At 38.4% G+C, this 21,601-nt stretch overlaps 1 protein-coding gene and 1 long non-coding RNA gene across 3 annotated transcripts in view; one reads left to right on the top strand and one right to left on the bottom strand.

Moving 5' to 3' along the window:
* Positions 1-6,738, top strand: part of paip1 (poly(A) binding protein interacting protein 1) — a 79,233-nt gene extending 72,495 nt beyond the window's left edge. For both annotated transcript variants that reach the window (XM_069883672.1, XM_069883666.1), the window contains one exon: positions 4,950-6,738. In XM_069883672.1, the coding sequence (XP_069739773.1) occupies positions 4,950-5,040 (91 nt within the window). In that variant the 3' untranslated portion in view covers positions 5,041-6,738. The remainder of the gene's footprint in view (positions 1-4,949) is intronic.
* The window catches only part of LOC138735614 (uncharacterized), a 34,177-nt gene continuing 16,691 nt past the window's right edge, over positions 4,116-21,601 (bottom strand). Inside the window, exons 2-3 of the long non-coding RNA XR_011339821.1 lie at positions 6,375-6,471; positions 4,116-4,591 (exon numbers count right to left, since the gene is read on the bottom strand). This is a non-coding gene — a long non-coding RNA (uncharacterized lncRNA). The remainder of the gene's footprint in view (positions 4,592-6,374; positions 6,472-21,601) is intronic.

Genomic DNA, 21,601 nt, shown 5'->3' with positions numbered 1-21,601 from the left:
TTCCCCATATCTCCATCTAAATCTCCTAACCTGAAACTTGAGGCTATTGTCTCCTAGTTCTGGTCTCCCCTACCAATGGAAACAACTTGCCTACCTTAATCTTATCCGTGCCTTTCATAATTTTATATGCTCCTATAAGGTCCCCTCTCATCTTAATTCCAGACAACGCCATCTTTCCTCATTGGCTAACTCTCTCATCCCTGAAATCAACCTGGTGAACCTCCTCTGGACAGCCTCCAAAGCCAGTGCATCCTTCAAGTAAGGAGACCAGAACTCGATGCGGCCTCACCAGTATCTTTTTATAGTTGCAGCATAACCTCCCTACTCTTAAATACAATCCCTCAAGTAATGAAGGCCAACATTCCATTTGCCTTCATGCATAAGCACTTCTATGTCCTTCTGCATGTCAGCATCCTGCAATCGTTTGCTAGTTAAATAATATTCTGATCTTCCGTGTACAGAGAGACGTTGTGCTACAACTTCATAGCTTCTTGGGCAATCAGGCCTTCATATGCAAGTGTACTGAGAATAAGAGAGCATGTTGCAGCTCTACAGGACATTGGATGAGCCACACAAAACACTGCATGCAGTTCAGTTCACCCCACTAGAGGAAGGATGTGGTAGTGCTAGAAAGTGTGCAGAAGAGAGTCACCAGGATGGTAACAGAGAACATTCCAGCATAGTAGAGGCCCTTCACCCCACAATGTTGTGCCGACTTATATAAACCGACCCAACAAACTCATCCTTCCCTACCTCACACCCATAACCCTCGTTTTTTCTCTTGCACCCGTGTGCCTAAGAGCTCTTTAAATGTCCCTATTGTACCAGCCTCCACCACCACCTCTGGCAATGCATTCCAGGCACCCACCACTTTGGATATAAAAAAAAAACCCACCTCCAACATTTCCACTAAACTTTCCCTGCTCAGCTCGCCCTGGGGGAAAAAGGTGCTGCCTCTCATTAGACACGTTCTCCAATCCAGGCAATATCTTGATAAATCTCCTCTGCACCCTCTCCAAAACGTCTACATCCTTCCTGTGATGAAGTGACCAGAACTGAGCATAATATTCTAATAGTGGTCTCGAGATTTGTAGAGCTGCAACGTGACCTCTCGACCTTGAACTCAAACTGATAAAGCCCAGCATCCTATAGGTGTTCTTAACTACCCTATCAATCTATGCAGCGACCTTGTGAGATCTATGGATTTGGACCCTAAAGTCCCTCTTCTTTCACACTTTTAAGTAACCGACCATTAACCCTGTACTCAACCTACAGGTTTGACCTTCTAAAATACATCACCTCACACCGATCCAGATTGAATTCCATCTGCCACTTTTCCATCCAACCCTGCATCCTGTCTTTCAGATTTTATATTTATTGCCACCATACATATATGATGTCACATACAACCCTGAGATTCCTTTTACCTGCCTGTGTGGCAGAATGACCTGAATTGGTCGTGCAAAAAAAAATTACACAGCGTAAACGTGTGAACAAACAAAGAACTGCAAACATAACAAATGTAAACAAACTGCAATACAGAGAAGATAAAAAGAAAATCAATAAAGTGCACAAAGGTCCTTAAATGAGTCTGATTGAGTTTGTTGTTGAGGAGTCTGATGGTGGAGGGGGAGCCGCTGTTCCTGAACCTGGTGGTGTGATTCTTGTGGCCCCGATACCTCTTTCCTGATGGTAACAGAGCATGTGCTGGGTGGTGTGGATCCTTGATGATTGCTGCTGCTCTCCAACGACAGCATTCCCTGTAGATGTTCTCGATGGTGGGGAGGGTTTTGCTTGTGATGTCTTGGGCTGTGTCCACCACCTTTTGGAGGGCTTTACGCTCAGGGGTATTGATGTCCCCCGTACCAGACCATGATGCAGCTGGTCAGCACCCTTTCCACCACACCTCTGTAGAAATTTTCCAGAGTTTCTGGTGTCATACCAAACCTCTCTAAACTGAGGAAGTAGAGGCACTGACGTGCTTTCTTCACAATGCTATTGGTGTCCAGGAAAGATCCTCTGAGATAGTGATTCCCATGAACTTCCATTTGCTCACTCCCTCCACCTCTGATTTCCCCCAATGATCACTGGATCGTCCACCTCTGGCTTTCCTGAAGTCAACAGTCAGCTCCTTCGTTTTGGTGACAGAGTGCAGGGTTGTTGGTGCACCATTCAGCCAAGTTTTCACTCTCCATCCTGTACACTGACTCATCCCCTTCCTTTATACAACCCCCTACTGTGGTATCGTCGGCAAATTTGTAGATGATGTTATTGTCGTACTGAGCCATACAATCATAGGTGTAAAGTGGGTAGAGCCGGGGTCTAAGAACACAGCCCTGTGATGCTCCTTTACTGATGGAGATTGAGGTGGAGATGTTCTTGCCAATCTTCACTGATTGTGGTCTGGAGGTGAGGAAATCCATGATCCAATTACACAGTGAGATGTTAATTCCCAGGTCTTGGAGTTTGCCGATCAGTTTTGAGGGGATGATGGTGTTGAATGCCAAACTGTATTCGATGAAGAGCATCCTGATGTATGTATCTTTGCTGTACAGGTGTTCCAGAGTTTTGTGTTGGGCCAGTGAGATGGCATTCACCATGGACCTGTTACTACGATAGGCGAACTGGAATGTATCCATGTCACCATTCAGATAGGAGCTGATATGCTTCATCACCTTTTATGTCTATGTCCTCTTGTAACCTACAACAATCTTCTACGCTATCCACAACTCCTCCAATCTTTGCATCATCCACAAACCTACTGACCTATCCTTCTGCCTCTTCATCTCGGTCATTTATTTTAAAAAAAATCACTAAGTGCAAGGGTACCCTAGCGGAACGCCACTAGTCACTGACCTTCAGGCAGAATATATTCCACCCACTACTACCCTCTGCTTTCTGCAGCCAAGATTTCATGGATCCGTGCCTCGTGACTTTCTGAAGTCTCTCATGGGGAATCTTGTCAAATACTTACTAAAATCCATATATACCCCGTCTACCGCCCTATCTTTTCTTATCGTTCCCACTCTTATCAATTTCTTTTACCTCCTCAAAAACATCAATTTGGCACGTGAGGCATGACTTCCCCTCATAAGGCCTTACTGACCATTGAACATTACAGCACAGAAAACAGGCCCTCCTTGTCTTGCCAAACTATTATTTTGTCCATTCACCCAGTCCATAGTCCTCCATACCCAGCCCATCCATGTACCTGTCAAATTTTTCTTAAAGGTTAAAAGTGTGCCCACATTCACCACTTCAGCTGGCAGCTCATTCCATACTCCGTCACTCTTTGTGTGAAGAAGTTGCCCATCCCGTTCCCCCTAAACTTTTCCTTTCACTATTTGGTTTGTATCTCACCTAAATTCAATGGAAAAAGCCTACTTGCATTTTCTCTGCCTACATTCCATAATTTTGTACAACTCTTATCAAATGCTCCAAGAAATAAAGTCTTAACCTGTTTAATCTTTCCCTGTAACTTAGTTCCTGAAGTCCTGTCAACATCCCAGTAAATCTTCTCTCCCCTCTTCCAGAAAATCTTTTTGATATCTTTCCTGTCGTTCGGTGACCAAAACTGCACTCAATATTTCAAATTTGGCCTCAACAATATCTTGTACAACTTTACCATAACATCCCAACTCCTGGACTCAATACTTTGATTTATGAAGGCCAAGATGCCCAAAGCTCTCTTTACTACCTTTTCAGGGTATTACGCGTCTGTATTCCCAGCTCCCTCTTCTGCACTCCTCAGTGCCCGACCATTTACCGTGGACGTCCTTTCTTGGTTTGTCCTTCCAAAATGCAACACCTCACACTTGCCTGTATTAAATTCATTTGCCATTTTTCCATCTGCGAGCTGTAAAACCCTTCGCTGTCCACAACGCCTCCAATCTTAGAGTCATTTGCAAACTTGCTGATCCAATTTCCCACCTCTAGATCTCGATATCTCTGAGTAGACCTCTACTTCTCCAAATGCTCATGAATCCTGTCCTTAAGAATCCTCTCCAGTAGTTTGCACACGGCTGTTGTAGGACTCACTGGTCTCTAATTCCCAGGATTCTTCCAATTACCCTTTTTTTAAACAAGGAGACCATAAATTTGTCATTCTCTTCGCCTTCAATTCTTTTTAAGACATTACTTTTTATATAGGAAATTGGTTCTTGGGCAGCATGAAAGTTCTAGTAGGGTATTAAATGGATTGTTTTCTCCAGGCTGTATTAAGATTCTTTTATTGTCACGTAATAAAACAAAATGTAATATTACATGATTTTACTTCAGTCTGTCCTAAAACAGGCAGTTGTCACTTGCATTACCTGGCCCCCTTTACAATAAGAGTCCTGAGTGTCCATGGATTCACCTCCAGCCGCATCGACTCCTGTTCGATTCATCGGCAACAGGAGCTCCAGGTCCAAGCCTCTGACACGAACAGGAAGCCTTCAGCGCCCGAGGTCCTTCGGGAGCCCCTTCTTGCCCTCGGCGCCCTCTCGAATCCTGGTTCCGACACCGGGATCTCACGAGCCAGTCTCCAGCAGCCCGTTCGGGTCTCGGCCAAGTCACCCACCGCCTGTGTGGGTCCATCGGCCACTGAGGCCTGTTATTAGGAGAAATGCCAATGGTGACTCTTTGCTTGTCTCACGGCAGACAAAATTTAAAATGTATCACGTCACGTATGTTATATTTTTAATGTATTATGTGACAATAATAGGAAGTTTAAATATTAAAGATTGTAGCTGAAGTAGAGCATTGTGGACTGTAGAGAGCAGCCCCTCTCAAACTTTAACATAGATAAAACTAAAGCTTTTTTGCTGTAATGGGGGGGGGTTAATTTGGGACATCTCTGGTGTGCCAGTTGATCTCTGATAGCAGAAATCATCTTCCTGTGCCTTGGAAAATACGAACGGAAAATTTATACCATCAGTTGAAATCATCCTATTCGATTTTCTCAACAGATATGTTGATGTCTCTGATAACGAGATGGATCCAGAGATGGAAGAAGCCTATGAAAAGTTCTGTGCTGAAACAGAGGGAAAGATGAAGTAGTGGAGAGGAAAGCATGAAATTCGTTAGCCGTGGAAAAATAGACAAAAAAAAATCCTTTTTGAGTGTTTATTTGAAAAAGGACAAAAAAAAACTTTTGAATTTCAAAAGTTGTGCAAGTAATTTAAAGGCAAAACAAAGAAACATTTTCATTTACTTGTGCCATTGAAAGCGTTGCTGGAAAAGTTCTGTTGGAGTCCTCCCAAAGCTGTTGGTGAATACGCTGCGAGAAAGCCTGAGCAGATTCTGCCTAATGTGTTGTACTTTTAATGAGACTCTCTTGTAATATAGTTTGTTATAGTTTTATTTTTATGTAAAAGTTACGTTCAAAACTAAAATAAATTGATTCTTTGTAATAGGCTGCATTGCTTCATGAAGTACAGTGAAGATTTCAGTTCTCCTGACCAAGATGTAATTTTAGCACAGAGCTCTCGGCTGAAGAATTACTGAATCAATAGGGAGAGGAAAGCAGAAGCTTGCTCCATGCACAATTAATGGGGCGGGGGGGCGGGGGGGGGGGAAGGAAAAGTCAATGTATGCACAGGTGCCATGAGAGTAGCAAGGCATGCAAAACATTTGGACAGTAACTTTTTGGATGAGATGGTTGTTCAGTAAACATCTCCCAGCCCAACACAAACACTGGATCTGGATACAGGCTAGCAATTTGCGAACACTGCACTTTAATAACCCATGGTAAATTGCTAACAGATTGGAAGACAGTATTAAAGGTGTTTACTAATGTACATTAGCTGGCAATCCCTTGGAGCCACCAACTTGCAGAAAATTGAACACTGCCTTGCACGGTCAGTTAAACATTGACAGCGAGTCCCTCCCAAACCAACGGGAAGTCTGTGAAATTCTGTTCTAGGATGGCAACTCCCTAAACTAAGCGCTGCCGTAGTTTGTCGGTCCATGCTTTAAGGAAATGGGTCGGGAAGGAAAAGACAATAAGGCACGTCGCGAATGTTACCGAGTTGCTAGTTTCTAAATGCGGTAAAGATTTCTTGTTAGCTTGGGACTTGTAAGAAACTTTGAATTTGTCGTCTGAATATAGTCACACCCCCTTTGGTTCTCACTATTCTGTTTATACTGTATTCGACGTATATATGTGTGTGTGTGTGTGTGCGCCTTTTTTAATTAGAGAAAATCCACTTGTAAATATTCAGCGTTTTAATTTGTCTGGATTTAACTTCATGAGAGAAAAGGCTTCAATTCACCCAAGGGTTAGTGGCAGCAAACAGGCTCCAAAGTGCACCACTGTCAAATTCTATCCTAATTTTAAGGCCATCATGTCACCTCTTTCCACCCCCACCAAAAAAAATTAAAAGCATACTAACCTCTTGAGTCGTGCCTTCCACCACTATCCATCCACTTCTGCCTGGGCAAATGATTGGAGGCTTTGGCTCAGAATGACAGTTCCCTGCTTGCAGATGGCTACAATGAGAATTGGACACCAGCTACAACGAGAATTTGAAACAAGCTACCAAACCACTAGCAGAAGTTGCTAAATTGCTTCTACCAGTATTATAGAAATAGCTCTTATTCTGCAGCAATCCCAGCATCTGAGCAGTGCCTTCATCTTGACTTGAATTGTAGATGTTTACATTGTTCTTTAACTTGTACATAACTGCATGAAACAACCTTGTGATTTTTTTTTCCCTTGTGCTATTCCTGGTAAATAAATTTTGATGTGTTTATAAATGGTTTGTGTTCTCTGCTGTATCAAGTCAAGTTTTATTGTCATCTGATTGTACAAGTCTAACCTGACGAGACAACGTTCTCCGGTCCTCGGTGCAAAACCTGCAGACACAACCAGACATAACGCACATACACACAGACAAGTGTTCATCAGTCCAAATAAATATTGTTTTGTGACTATGAGAGTCTTGAATCGATAGTGTGAGCAGTTCCTTTGATCGTTCAGCATTCTCACTGCCCGTGGAAAGCTTAACGTGGTGGTGCTGGCTCTCAGACCCCTGTACCTCCCGTCAGGGGCAGCTGAAAGATGCCGAGCGCGTGAAACGAAGGGGTCCTCAATGATTTGGTGCACCCTCTTCAGACAATAATCCCGGTAGATCATGTCAATGGGGGGGGGAAGGAGACTCCAGTGATGGTTCTGTAGATTGACCTTCAATCCACTTCTCTGCAGCAACCATACTACACTGATGCAGCCGGCCAGGACTGTCTCAACGAGTTCCTGTGGAAGGTTGACATAATGGTGGCCGGCAGCCTTGCCCATTTCAGTCTTAGGAGAGTGCAGTCGCTATTCCAACTTCCTGACAAGTGAGGAGATGTTGAGTGTCCACGATAGGTCACTGGTTAAGAAAACTCTAAAGAACTTGGTGCTCTCCACTCTGCAGAATTGTTGGTGTTTCGTATATAGAGAACATAGGCCATTCTGCCCACAATGTGGTGCTGACCTGTATAAACCCGCATCAACATAACCTGTCCCTCCCAGTCCATCACCTCCATTTTATTTCTTACATAAATATGCCTATTTAAAATGGCACATTAACCTTGCCCATGTGATGTCCATCAAACCTGCAGTTGTGGGCAAGGTGAAAAGTTCTGAGGATAAAGGATAGGATGAAAGTTCAAGTCTGAAGGAGTCACGATGAAAATTTCTACTGAAAATGGCTGGTTGGATAGAGTGAAAAATAGAAATTCTTTAGATAGTGTGACAGAGTAGAGGTGGTTAGGGAGGAATTGTTGGAGCAGCTTGCACACACATTTTAAAACAATTTTTGCAGGACTTTTCCAGAATGCTTTTTTTGCAGGAGGCAACAAAGTATCGACAGCAGCTTGCCTGGGAGAGCATGTGTTCTTTGCAGGCAGAGCAGAACAGTTTTGCTCTCAGAGAGGGAGGGTGTGAAACAGAGAGAGGAGTCACAGAAATTATTTCCAGAAGGACAACGCTGGCAAACTTTGGAAGGCTGCCTGCTCCACAGAGGTGTTGTGAAAGGTGACCTGAAAGAAAGAGGATCATCTGGAGAACTCTGAAGGGGGGGGAAATCGGTTGCGGATGTCCTAGAAAAGGTATCTCTGGGGGAGTCACGTGATGGAGTAGTGGCCGGTAGGGTAAAACCAGCCCTCTCCAGAAAAGTCAAGAAAAGACAAAGTTCAACGAATATAAAATCTAAGAAATAGAAGATAAAGTTGCAGAGAAGATGACACCCAAGAAGGAAAAAGTAAAAATGGGGGAAAAAAAGAAGTCACCGGAAAAAAAAGAAGGTCTTACCTGCACGAAGAAATAGGGAGCCATGTTGACGAAGAACGCCCGTTCTCCGAGGTTGGTGTTGGCCCTGCGGAGTCGCAACCCCTCGACCGGTGGACTGCAAAAATGGTTCTCTGAGCTAAACAAAAGTGCGCAACTGTGCATGAGCGAGGAGTCGCTCATGAGCAGTGCGCAATCTAAGGTAAAAGAAAAAACTGACGGGAGGGGGTCTCAGCTGAGGAGCGGGCAACCACGACATGACCAGCTGAGGGATGCCTGACACCAGGGCTCTCAGCTGGAAGATGAGGAAGGCGACAGGGGAGGGAGTGAAGTATCAGGTAAGAAAGAAAGCTGACGGGGTGAATGGCAAGAGGAGCAGCAGCAGAAGGCCCGACAGATGAGCAGCCCAGAAGGGGAGGACCAACAGCAAGAGGCCAAGCTAGAAGAGGCCCAACAAAATGAGACAAGCAACTCATCAGGAAAATCAGAAGAGACACAGATGAGGAGGATGACCAAGATCTTCACAGAGAAATAGAAGGTAAAACAGATGGACAGAATATAGATGAGAACATTAAAATAATGGTTGTAATTAGAATTTAGTGAAAAAAAGAAAAATGAAAAGATTAGAACTAAGACATGACAGAAATAGGGAAAAGAGTAGAAAATGTGGAAGAACGAGAAACGGCTGTAGAAATGGAAATGAATGACTTAAGAAGAAAATTGGAAGAAAGTGATAAAAAAAATTAAAGAGACAATTAAGAAAAATTAAAGAGCTCAAAAAATTGATATGTTGGAAAATTATAGTAGGCGAAACAACAGAAAAATAGTGGGCCTGAAGGAGGGTGAAGAAGGCATAGACATGAAGGAATTTATAAAAGGATGGATCCCGAAGGTCCTAGGAATGACAGAAATGCAGGAAGAAATGGAAGTAGAAAGGGCTCACAGAGCATTAGCTCCGAAACCACAGACACATCAAAAACCAAGATCCATTTTAGTAAAATTTCTGTGATACACGACAAGAGAAAATATACTGGAGCAGGCAAGGAATAAAATTAGAGAAGATAATAAACCATCGTAATACAAGGGTCAAAAAATATCTTTCTACCCAGACATAAGTTTTGAACTCTTAAAGAGGAAGGAGTTTAACACAGCAAAAGAAAAAAAGGTTACAAATTGATATTAAGACATCCAGCCGTGCTTAAAATATTTATACCCAGGGAGCAAAACAGACTTCTCGGATCCGGAGGAAGCACAAGAATTCGCAGAATGTTTGCAGGACAGAAGGAGAGATGAAACAAGAATGAAGAACGGTGACAAAATATATATAAAGATGTAAAAATAATGTATATGTAAAGAACTAAAGAAGGAAAAGAGAAGGGAAGGAAGGGGGAAAAAAGGGTGAGCTTTGTTATATGTGTAAAAAAAATGTTTTCTGGGGGTGTTGGGAATAAATGTCACTGCAAAATCAGTTGATGTTTGCGAACAGGATCACAATCCAAATGGGAAGGGGAGTTGTGGTTGCCCGGCAAGATATAAGGGGCAACTCAGAGAGGGGGGTGTGCATTTGGGGTTAAGGTAATATTGGATGTGGGAATTGTTAGAGTATTTTATGTTTTAAATGTGTTGTCATACATTGAGTTTAAAAAGGGAAAACTGAGAGATGAAAATGGAGGAAAGGGGGATGGTGGTGGTGTGGAAGCAGAAATGAGGTGTAAACAGATATAAGATGGCTACGTTGAACTATATGACTATAAACATTAATGGAATACATAACCAAAATAATGGGAAAAAGCTATTAAATTTACTGAAAAAAGAAATACAGCATTTGTGCAGGAAACGCATCTAACTGAAGAGGAACATAACAAATTAAAGGGAGACTGGGTAGGACATGTAGCGGCAGTATCATATAATTCAAAAGCTAGAGGTGTAGCTATATTAATTAGTAAAAATGTACCAATCCAAATAGAGGAGGAAATAATAGATCCAGCAGGGAGGTATGTAATGATAAAGTGTCAGATATATTCAGAACTCTGGAATTTGCTCAATATATATGCGCGTAATGAAGAGGATCACAAGTTTATGCAGGATAATTTTTGGAAGATTATAGATACACAAGGAAATATATTGATAGGAGGGGATTTTAACCTGAATTTGGATCCAATGTTGGATAAAACTGGACAAAAGACAAGCAAAAAGAATATTAACGGAATATATAACCAAATCAAAAGGAAGAAGCGGTTAAATTTACTGAAGAGAAAAAAAATTGATATAGCATTCGTACAAGAAACACATCCAACTGAAGTGGAACACAAGAAATTAAGGAGAGACTGGGTAGGGCACGTAACGGCAGCGTCATATAATTCAAAAGCCAGAGGAAGAGCTATATTAATCAATAAAAATGTACCAATCAAAATTGAAGAGGAAATAATAGATCCAGCAGGGAGGTATGTAATGATAAAGTGTCAGATATATTCAGAATTTTGGTATTTACTCAATGTATATTCACCTAACGAAGAAGATCAAATATTTATGCAAGATATCTTTTTGAAGATCGCAGATATGCAAGGGAATATACTAATAGGAGGGGATTTTAACCTTAATTTGGACTCAGGGGAGTCATGTGATGGAGTAGTGGCCGGTCAGGGAATTCCAGCCCTCTCCGGAAAAGTTGAAAAAAAACACACAAAACACAAAGTTACAAGAGTAAAAATTAAAACAAAGTAAAAATAAAGGTGAGAAGAAAATGGCAGCGAAGAGAGAAAAGTCAAAAACAACGGGAAGCGGGAAGAAGAGATGAAAGAACGGCGGAAGAAGAAGGTGAAGGCCTTATCTGTCCGAGGAGGCCCGCCGCGGAGAGAGAAGCCCGCTCCCGCAGGTCAGTTGACGTCCCGAGCTCGGGACTACAAAAATGGCTCGCAGAGCCGAGTAAAAGTGCGCAACCGCGCATGCGCAAGAAGTCGGACGGGAGGGGGGAACAGCTGTGGAGTCGATCTCCACAGCTGAGAGAGACACCTGCAGCACAGCAGCAGGTGCAGAACACAGACAATAACGACAACAAGAAAGAAGAGGGTAAAAAGAAAACAAGGAAACAACAGATGGTCAATCCAGAGGAAGAAGGAGAAGAACAGAAAGAAATGAAAGAAGAAGAGAAAGGCAAGACAATGGATGTATCTTTTTTTAAAGAATATATGGAATCAGTGAAAGAATGGCAATTACAAGAATTTAATGAGATAAAAAGAAGAATTAAGAGTGCAGAAGAAAAAATGAATAAAATAGAAATGGTCATAAAAGAGATAGGAAAAAGAGTGGAAAATGTGGAAGAATGAGAAATAATCGTAGAAATGGAAGTAGAGGAATTAAAAGAGAAATTAGAAGAATCTAATAAAAAAGTTAAAGAGGCACAGGAGCTGTTAGCTCAGAAGATAGATATAATGGAAAACTATAATAGAAGAAATAATATAAAGATAGTGGGCCTTAAGGCAGATGAAGAAGGCACGAATATGAGAGAATTTATAAAAGATTGGATCCCCAGGGTCCTAGGAAGACCAGAATTACAGGAAGAAATGGAAATAGAGAGGGCACATAGAACATTAGCACCGAAACCACAACTGCAGCAAAAACCAAGATCCATTTTAGTAAAATTCTTAAGATATACAACAAGAGAAAATATATTGGAGAAAGCAATGAAGAAAATAAGAGAAGACAAAAAGCCACTGGAATACAAAGGTCAAAATTTTTTTTTCTATCCAGACATAAGTTTTGAACTCCTGAAGAAGAGGAAGGAGTTCAATACACAAAAACGATCTTATGGAAAAAAGGATATAAATTTATGTTAAGGTACCCAGCGGTACTTAAAATAGTTATTCCAGGGCAACAAAACAGACTATTCTCGGATCCAGAGGAAGCAAGGAAATTTGCAGAACAACTACAAAACAAGCAGAGAGATGAAGACATGTAATGAGAGTAAAAATGACCACAAACTATATGTATGTGTGTATGTGGGTATATGTGTGTATATATATGTAGTGTGTATACATGAATGTATCCGTATTTAGAGGAAAATACATTGAGTATAGACAAGAATTAATAAGGGAGGGAAAGGGAATAGAGGGAATAAGGAGGGAATTAAAAGAGTGACCTTTGTTATATATGAAAATTGAAATCTTTTCCGAGTGGGGGGGCTGGGTGGGGAGGAGTTACGGTCACTGCAAAATCAGTTGACGCTTGCGAGTGAATTCATAAATCCAAATGGAGAGGGGAGATGTGGTTGCCCGGCAAGGGATAAAGGGCAACTCAGGAGGGGGAGGGGAGAATGGGGTTAAAGAAATTATAGATAGGAGAATAAGGGAAATGTTTGATGTTTTAGAAATGTTGTTTTATAAAGTGTTCAAAACAAGAAAGCAGAAATGGATAAGAAGGAAAGGTGATGATAGAGAAACGGAAAGGGAAGATAAACAAAGTATGAAATGGCTACGTTGAACTATATGACTTTAAATATTAACGGAATACATAACCAAATCAAAAGGAAGAAACTGCTAAATTTACTGAAAAAAGAAAAAATTGATATAGCATTTGTGCAAGAAACACATTTAACTGAATTGCAACACAAGAAATTAAAGAGAGATTGGGTAGGACATGTAACAGCAGCGTCATATAATTCAAAAGCAAGAGGAGTAGCTATATTAATCAGTAAAAATATACCAATTAAAATAGAAGAGGAAATAATAGATCCAGCAGGGAAATATGTAATGATAAAATGTCAGATATATTCGGAGTTTTGGAATCTACTCAATGTATATTCACCTAACGAAGAAGATCAAAAGTTTATGCAAGATATCTTTTTGAAGATAGCAGATACGCAAGGGAACATATTAATAGGAGGGGATTTCAACCTTAATTTGGATTCAAATATGGACAAAACTGGGAAAAAAATTAACAGAAAGAACAAAGTAACCAAATTTATAATTAAATCGATGCAAGAACTGCAACTTTTGGATATATGGAGGAAACAACACCCAAAGGAAAAGGAATATTCATATATTCGGGTAGACATAAAACATACTCAAGAATAGACCTATTTCTGTTATCAGCTCGTATGCAAGATAGAGTAAGAAAAACAGAATATAAAGCTAGAATATTATCTGACCATTCACCCTTGATATTAACAATAGAGTTAGAGGACATCCCTCCAAGAATGTATAGATGGAGATTAAACTCCATGCTACTTAAAAGACAGGATTTTAGAGAATTCATTGAACGAAAAATTAAAATGTACTTTGAAATAAATACGGAATCAGTGAAAGATAAGTTTATACTATGGGATGCAATGAAAGCGTTCATTAGAGGGCAAATAATAAGTTATGTAACCAAGATGAAGAAGGACTATAATCAGGAAACAGAGCAGTTGGAAAGGGAAATAGCAAATATAGAAAAAGAATTAGCAATGAAGGAAGATACAACTAAAAGAAGAGAATTCGTGGATAAAATAATAAAATATGAAACACTACAAACATATAAGGTGGAGAAGAACATAATGAAGACAAAACAGAAATATTATGAACTAGGGGAAAAAACGCACAAAATTCTAGCATGGCAGCTTAAGACAAAACAAGCTAAGAAAATGGTATTGGCATCAAGGAAAAAAGACAAACAAATCACATATAATCCAACGGAGATCAATGAAAACTTTAGAGAATTCTATGAACAATTATACCAAACTGAAAACGAAGGGAAAGAAGGCAAAATAGATGAATTTTTAACTAAAATTGAACTACCAAAATTACAAATAGAGGAACAAAATAAATTAACAGAACCATTTGAAATAGTAGAAATACAAGAGATAATTTTAAAAAACTACCAAATAATAAGACACCAGGAGAGGATGGATTCCCAATAGAATTCTATAAAACATTTAAAGATTTATTAATTCCTCCCCTCCTGGAAGTAATCAACCAGATTGACAAAACACAAAGCTTACCAGATTCATGTAAAACAGCAATAATTACAGTAAAACCAAAGCAAGGGAAAGATCCACTCGCATCTGTTACTTAACACAGATTATAAGATAATAGCTAAACTATTAGCAAACAGATTAGCAGATTATGTACCTAAAATGGTAAATCTAGACCAAAGTGGATTTATTAAAAAAAGACGCACAACAGACAATATTTGTAAATTTATTAACTTAATTCATGCAGTAGAAGGGAGTAAAGCGCCAACAGTAGCAGTTGCTTTAGACGCAGAGAAGACCTTTGACAGAGTAGAGTGGAATTATTTATTCAAAGTATTGCAAAAATTCAGTTTACCAGAGAAGTATATTAATTGGATTAAAGCATTATATAAGGGGCCATTGGTGAAAGTGACAGTAAATGGATATATATCAAAGCAATTTAATTTAAGCAGATCAACAAGGCAGGGATGCCCACTATCACCCTTATTGTTCGCGTTAGCTATAGAACCACAGGCAGAATTGATAAGAACAGAAAATAAAATAAAAGGGATAAAAATAAAAGACAAGGAATATAAAATCAGTTTATTTGCGGATGATGTTATAGTATACTTAACAGAACCAGAACTATCAATAAAAGAATTAAATAAGAAATTGAAGGAATATGGAGAAGTGTCGGGTTACAAGATTAACGTAAATAAAAGTGAAGCAATGCCAATGAATAATGTGGATTTCTCAAAATTTAAGAAGGAATCACCATTCAGATGGCAAATGCAAGCAATAAGATACCTAGGTATACAAATAAATAAAAATCTCGGCCAACTATTTAAACTCAATTATTATCCACTAATGAAAAAATTACAGGGCGATTTAGAGCATTGGAAAGATTTACCACTAACACAAATAGGAAGGATAAACTGTATTAAAATGAACATTTTCCCAAGGATACTATACCTATTTCAGGCATTGCCAATACACTTGACAGAGAAATTCTTCAAGGAGTTAAAGAAAATAATAAGGAAATGTTTATGGAGAGGGGGGAAACCGAGGATAGCACTAGATAAATTAACAGAATGGTATAAACAAGGAGGGTTACAATTGCCAAACTTTAAAAATTATTATAGAGCCGCACAATTAAGATACCTATCAGATTTTTATCAAACAAGGGAAAAGCCAGATTGGACTAGATTAGAACTAGATAAAATAGGGGAAAAGATACCTGAACACATATTATATAAATGGGATGAAAAATTGGTACAACGTAGGAGTTCTCCAGTATTACATCATCTGCTCAATATTTGGAAGAAGATTAATGTAGAAAGGAATAAAACAAATGACCAATTACCAAAACTAATAATGACGCAAAATCAGTTACTCCCTTTTACAATAGATAACCTTTCCTTTAGAGAATGGGAGAAAAAAGGGATCAAAAGAATAGAAAATTGTTTTTCAGGAAATAGATTATTATCCTTTGAACAAATGAAGGATAAATATAATATAACTCAAGATACAGTGTTGGCATATTACCAATTGAGATCCTACTTGAAGGACAAATTAGGAAGTAGTCTGCGGTTACCAGAGGGAAGTAACTTTGAATATGTGATTACAGATACAATGACAATCAAAAGATTTATAACAAATATGTATATTAAACTGCAAGAAAAGGAGAATGAGGAAACAAATGGTAAAACTAAACAAAAATGGGAACAAGATTTAAATATAAAGATAAAGAAGGAAACATGGGAGAAGTTATGCTCTGGAACGATGAGAAATACAATAAATACGAGGTTACGTATGATACAATATAACTGGATACACAGGCTATACATTACACCTCAAAAGTTAAATAAATGGGACACAACAGTATCTGACAGATGTTTTCGCTGTAAAAAAAGAAATGGGAACAACAATTCATGCAATCTGGACATGTGAGAAAGTTAAAAAATTTTGGGAAGATCTAAACCAGATATTAAATAAAATTACAGAAAACAATATACCAAAAAACCCAGAGATCTTCCTCCTAAGTAACATAAAAAATAAAGAATTTGGACTTGATTTGGATGGTGCACAAAAAAGATTTGTTAAGATAGCTCTAGCCGTAGCAAAAAAATGTATTATGTCAACCTGGAAATTGGAAGATAATTTGAGAATACAACAATGGTATATAGAAATGAATAAATGTATTCCATTAGAAAAAATAACATATAGTTTAAGAAATAATACTGAAATATTTGAACAAATATGGGAGCCATACTTGAAACACAATAGAGAAAACCTACCGGGGACATCTACCACCTAAATTAACGAAAGGAGAAGGAAATGAAAAGAATTAACTCAGTGGAATTTATTTATTTTTATTGAATGACAACATTGTTTGACTGGTTTAATGTGTCTTAGATTTTGTACTTTAAATGAATGAGGGTGGAGGTAGGGAGGGTGGGATGGGAGGAGGGAGAGGGGGGGAGAAAATGACACTGTATATATTTGAAAAGGAAAATGTATGTATTTTGGTCAGTGTGGTTTATGGTGTGAAAAATAAAAAATTTAAAAATAAAAAAAAAATTTGGACTCAAACATGGATAACACTGGAAAAAAGACTAACAGAAAGAACAAAGTAACCAAATTTATAATTAAATCGATGCAGGAAATGCAACTTTTGGATATATGGAGGAAACAACACCCAAAGGAAAAGGAATATTCATATTATTCGGGTAGACATAAAACATACTCAAGGATTAACGTGTTCCTGTTATAAGCCCACATTCAAGGAAGAGTTAAGAAAACGGAATATAAAGCTAGATTGTTATCAGATCACTCACCCGTGTTATTGGCAATAGAGCTGGAGGACATCCCACCAAGAATGTATAGATGGAGATTAAACTCCATGCTACTTAAAAGACAGGATTTTAGAGAATTCATTGAGCGACAAATTAAAATGTACTTTGAAATAAATACGGAATCAGTGAAAGATAAGTTTATACCATGGGACACAATGAAAGCATTCATCAGAGGACAAATAATAAGTTATGTAATCAAGATGAAGAAGGACGGGGGAGTCACGCGATGGAGTAGTGGCCGGACGGTGAACTCCAGCCCTCTCCAGAAAAGTCGGGAAAAACAAGAGAAAACACAAAGGCACAGAAATAAAAGTTACAGAAAAGTGAGTATAAAGGTGGAAAGAAGATGGCGACAAAAAAAGAAAAGTCGAAAGCAACGGTAAGAAGAGAGGAAGAGAAGACAAAGGAGGAAAAAGGTGAAGGCCTTACCTGTCCGAAGAGGCCCGCTGCGGAGAGAGAAACCCGCTCCCTCAGGTCGGTAAATAATGGACTACAAAAATGGCTCGCAGAGCCGAGTAAAAGTGCGCAACCGCACATGCGCGAAGTTTCGCGCATGCGCGATGCGAATGAAAAAAAACACACCGACGGGAGGGTGGACCAGCTGGGGAGTCGATCTCCACAGCCGGCAACGACAGCTGCAGAACACCTGCAGCAAGAAGAGACCACAGAAGACAACAGAAACAAGAAAGAAGAGGAGGAAAGGGCAACAAAGAAACAACAGATGGCCAACCCAGAGGAAGAAGAAGAGGAAGAGTATGGTGAAATAGAAGAAGAAAAGAGAGGCAAGGTAAAGGATATACTTGCTCTTATTAGAGGATACATGGAATCATTTAAAGAATGGCAAACACAGGAATTTAAGGATTTAAGAAAAAGAATAAACAACACAGAAGAGAAAATAAATAAAATGGAGATGACCTTAACAGAAATGGGAAAGAAAATGGACAAGATGGAAGAGCGGGCAGTAGCAGCAGAAATGGAGGTAGAAGACTTAAAAAAGAAATTGGAGAAATCTAATAAAAAAACTAAAGAGACACAAGAACTACTAGCTCAAAAAATAGATACAATGGAAAACCATAACAGAAGAAATAACATAAAGATAGTGGGCCTTAAGGAAGATGAAGAAGGCAAGAATATGAGGGAGTTTATAAAAGAGTGGATCCCTAAGACCCTAGGATGTCCAGAACTACAGCAAGAATTGGAAATAGAAAGGGCACATAGAGTATTGGCCTCTAAACCACAACCACAACAAAAACCAAGATCTATTGTAGTAAAATTCCTAAGATATACTACAAGAGAAAAGGTACTGGAGAAGACAATGGAAAAAGTAAGAGAGGGCAACAAACCACTGGAGTATAAAGGGCAAAAAATCTTCATTTATCCAGATATAAGTTTTGAACTCCTAAAGAAGAGAAAAGAGTTCAATACAGCAAAGGCGATTTTATGGAAGAAAGGGTATAAATTTATACTAAAGCATCCAGCGGTATTGAAAATATTTATTCCAGGACAACAAAACAGACTATTCTCGGATCCAGAAGAAGCACGAAAATTTGCAGAAGAATTACAAAAATAGACTGAGGGAGGAAGACGGGTAATGAGAGTTAAGATGATCACGATTGATATGTATGCGGGTAAAGAGGTATAAGAGTGAATAGAGACAAGGAGCATACGTGAATGTATCTGTACTTAGAGGAAAATATAGATAGTATAGACAAGAATTAATAAGGGAAGGTAATGGAATAGAGAGAATAAGGAGGGAATTAAAAGAGTGACCTTTGTGACATATGAAAAGTGAAATCTTTTCTGGGGGAGGCGGGGTGGGGGGAAATAGCGGTCACTGCAAAATCAGTTGACGCTTGCGAGTGGATTCGCAAATCCAAATGGAGAGGGGAGATGTGGTTGTCCGACAAGGGATAAAGGACAACTCAGGAGGTGAATGGGAGATTGGGAATAAATAAGATAGAAATAGGAGAATAAGGAAAATGTTGGATGTTGTAGGAATGTTGTCTTATAAAGAGTTGAAAATAAGAAAACAGAAATGGAAAAGGAGGAAAGGTAATGATGGAAAAACGGAAAGAGAAGATAAACAAAATATAAAAGGGCTACGCTGAACTATATGTCTTTAAATATTAATGGAATACATAACCAAATTAAAAGGAATAAACTACCAAATTTAAATGAATAAATGTATTCCATTAGAAAAAATAACATATTGGTTAAGAAATAATATTGAAATATTCGAACAAGTATAGGAGCCTTACATTAAATACAATAGCGAAAACCTACCGGGGACAAACATTACCTAAGTTGATGGAAGGAGAAGGAAAGAAAAGAATGGACTCAGTAGAATTTCTGGTGTAATTTTGTTGAATGACAACATTGTCTGACTGGATTAATGCAACCTAGATTGTATACCTAAAATGGATGAGAGGGGGGGTGGGGGGGTGGTTTGGGAGGAAAGGGGGGGGGAGAAAAAGTCACTGTATATGTGTGAAAAAGAAATTGTGTATATCATGGCTAATGTGATTTATGGTGTGAAAAATAAATAAAAAAAAAAAAAAAAAAAGATGAAGAAGGACTATAATCAGGAAACAGAGCAGTTGGAAAGGGAAATAGTAAATATAGAAAAAGAATTAGCAATGAAGGAAGATACAACTAAAAGAAGAGAATTGGCGGATAAAAAAATAAAATATGAAACTCTACAAACATATAAGGTGGAGAAGAACATAATGAAGACAAAACAGAAATATTATGAACTAGGAGAAAAAACGCACAAAATTCTAGCGTGGCAGCTTAAGACAGAACAAACTAAAAGAACGGTATTGGCATCAAGGAAAAAGGACAAACAAATTACATATAACCCAACAGAGATCAAAGAAAACTTCAGGGAATTCTACGAACAACTATATCAAACTGAAAATGAAGGGAAAGAAGATAAAATAGATGAATTTCTAACTAAACTTGAACTACTGAAATTGCAAACAGAGGAGCAAAATAAATTAATAAAACCATTTGAAATAGAAGAAATACAGGAGATATTAAAAAAAAACTACCGAACAATAAAACACTGGGAGAGGATGGACTCCCAATAGAATTCTATAAAACATTTAAAGACTTATTAATTCCTCCTCTCCTGGAAGTAATGAACCAGAATGAAAAAACACAAAACATACCAGATTCATGCAAAACAGCAATAATTACAGTAATACCAAAGACGGGGAAAGATCCACTAACACCAGCATTGTATAGACCAATATCTCTACTTAACACAGATTATAAGATAATAGCTAAACTATTAGCAAACAGATTGGCCGAGTGTGTACCAAAAATAGTAAAACTAGATCAAACTGGATTTATTAAAAAAAGAGGAACAACAGACAATATCTGTAAATTCATTAACTTAATCCATGCAGTACAAGGAAACAAAACTCCAAAAGTAGCGGTTGCTTTAGACGCAGAGAAAGCCTTTGACAGAGTAGAATGGAATTATTTATTCAAAGTACTACAAAAATTCAACCTACCAGAGAAATACATTAATTGGATTAAAGCATTATATAAGGGGCCATTGGCAAAAGTGACAGTAAATGGATATATATCAAAACAATTTAACTTAAGCAGATCAACAAGGCATAGATGTCCACTACCTCCCTCACTGTTCGTGTTAGCTATAGAACCATTAGCAGAACAGAAAATAAAAGAAGAGGGATAAAAATAAAAGAGAAGGAATATAAAATCACTCTATTTGCAGATGACGTTATAATATAATTAACAGAACCAGAAATATCAATAAAAGAATTACATAAGAAATTGAAGGAATATGGAGAAGTATTGGGGTACAAGATGAACACAAATAAAAGTGAAGCAATGCCAATGAATAATGCAGATTTCACAAAGTTTAAGAAAGAATCACCATTAAGATGGCAAACACAAGCAATTCGATACCTAGGTATACAACTAAATAATAGTCTCGGCCATCTTTTTAAACTAAATTATCAGTCATTAATGAAAAAAATTACAAGACGACTTAGAGCACTGGAAAGACTTACCACTAACACTGATAGAAAGGATAAACTGTATTAAAATGAACATCTTCCCAAGGATACAATACCTATTTCCATCATTACCAATTCACCTAACAGAGAAGTTCAAGGAGCTGAAGAAAATGATAAGGAAATTCTTATGGAAAGGGGGGGAAACTGAGGATAGCACTAGATAAATTAACAGAATGGTACAAACAAGGGGGCTTACAAATACCAAACTGTAAGAATTATTAAAGAGCAGCACAATTGATACCTATCAGATTTTTATCAAATTAGGGAAAAACCAGATTGGACCAGATTAGAGCTAGATAAAATAGGGGAGAAGATACCTGAACATATACTATATAAGTGGGATGAAAAATTGGTGCATCGTAGGAATTCACCAGTATTGCACTATCTGCTCAACACTGGAAGAAGATTCACGTAGAAAGGAATAAAATAAATGATCAACTACCAAAATTAATACTGACACAAAATCAACGAATCCCTTTCACAATAAATGACCTTTCCTTTAGAGAATGGGAGAGAA

This window comes from Narcine bancroftii, chromosome 1 (assembly GCF_036971445.1).
Source record: "Narcine bancroftii isolate sNarBan1 chromosome 1, sNarBan1.hap1, whole genome shotgun sequence".
Taxonomy (NCBI): Eukaryota; Metazoa; Chordata; class Chondrichthyes; order Torpediniformes; family Narcinidae; genus Narcine; species Narcine bancroftii.
This window is presented reverse-complemented; position numbering and strand designations above follow the sequence as displayed.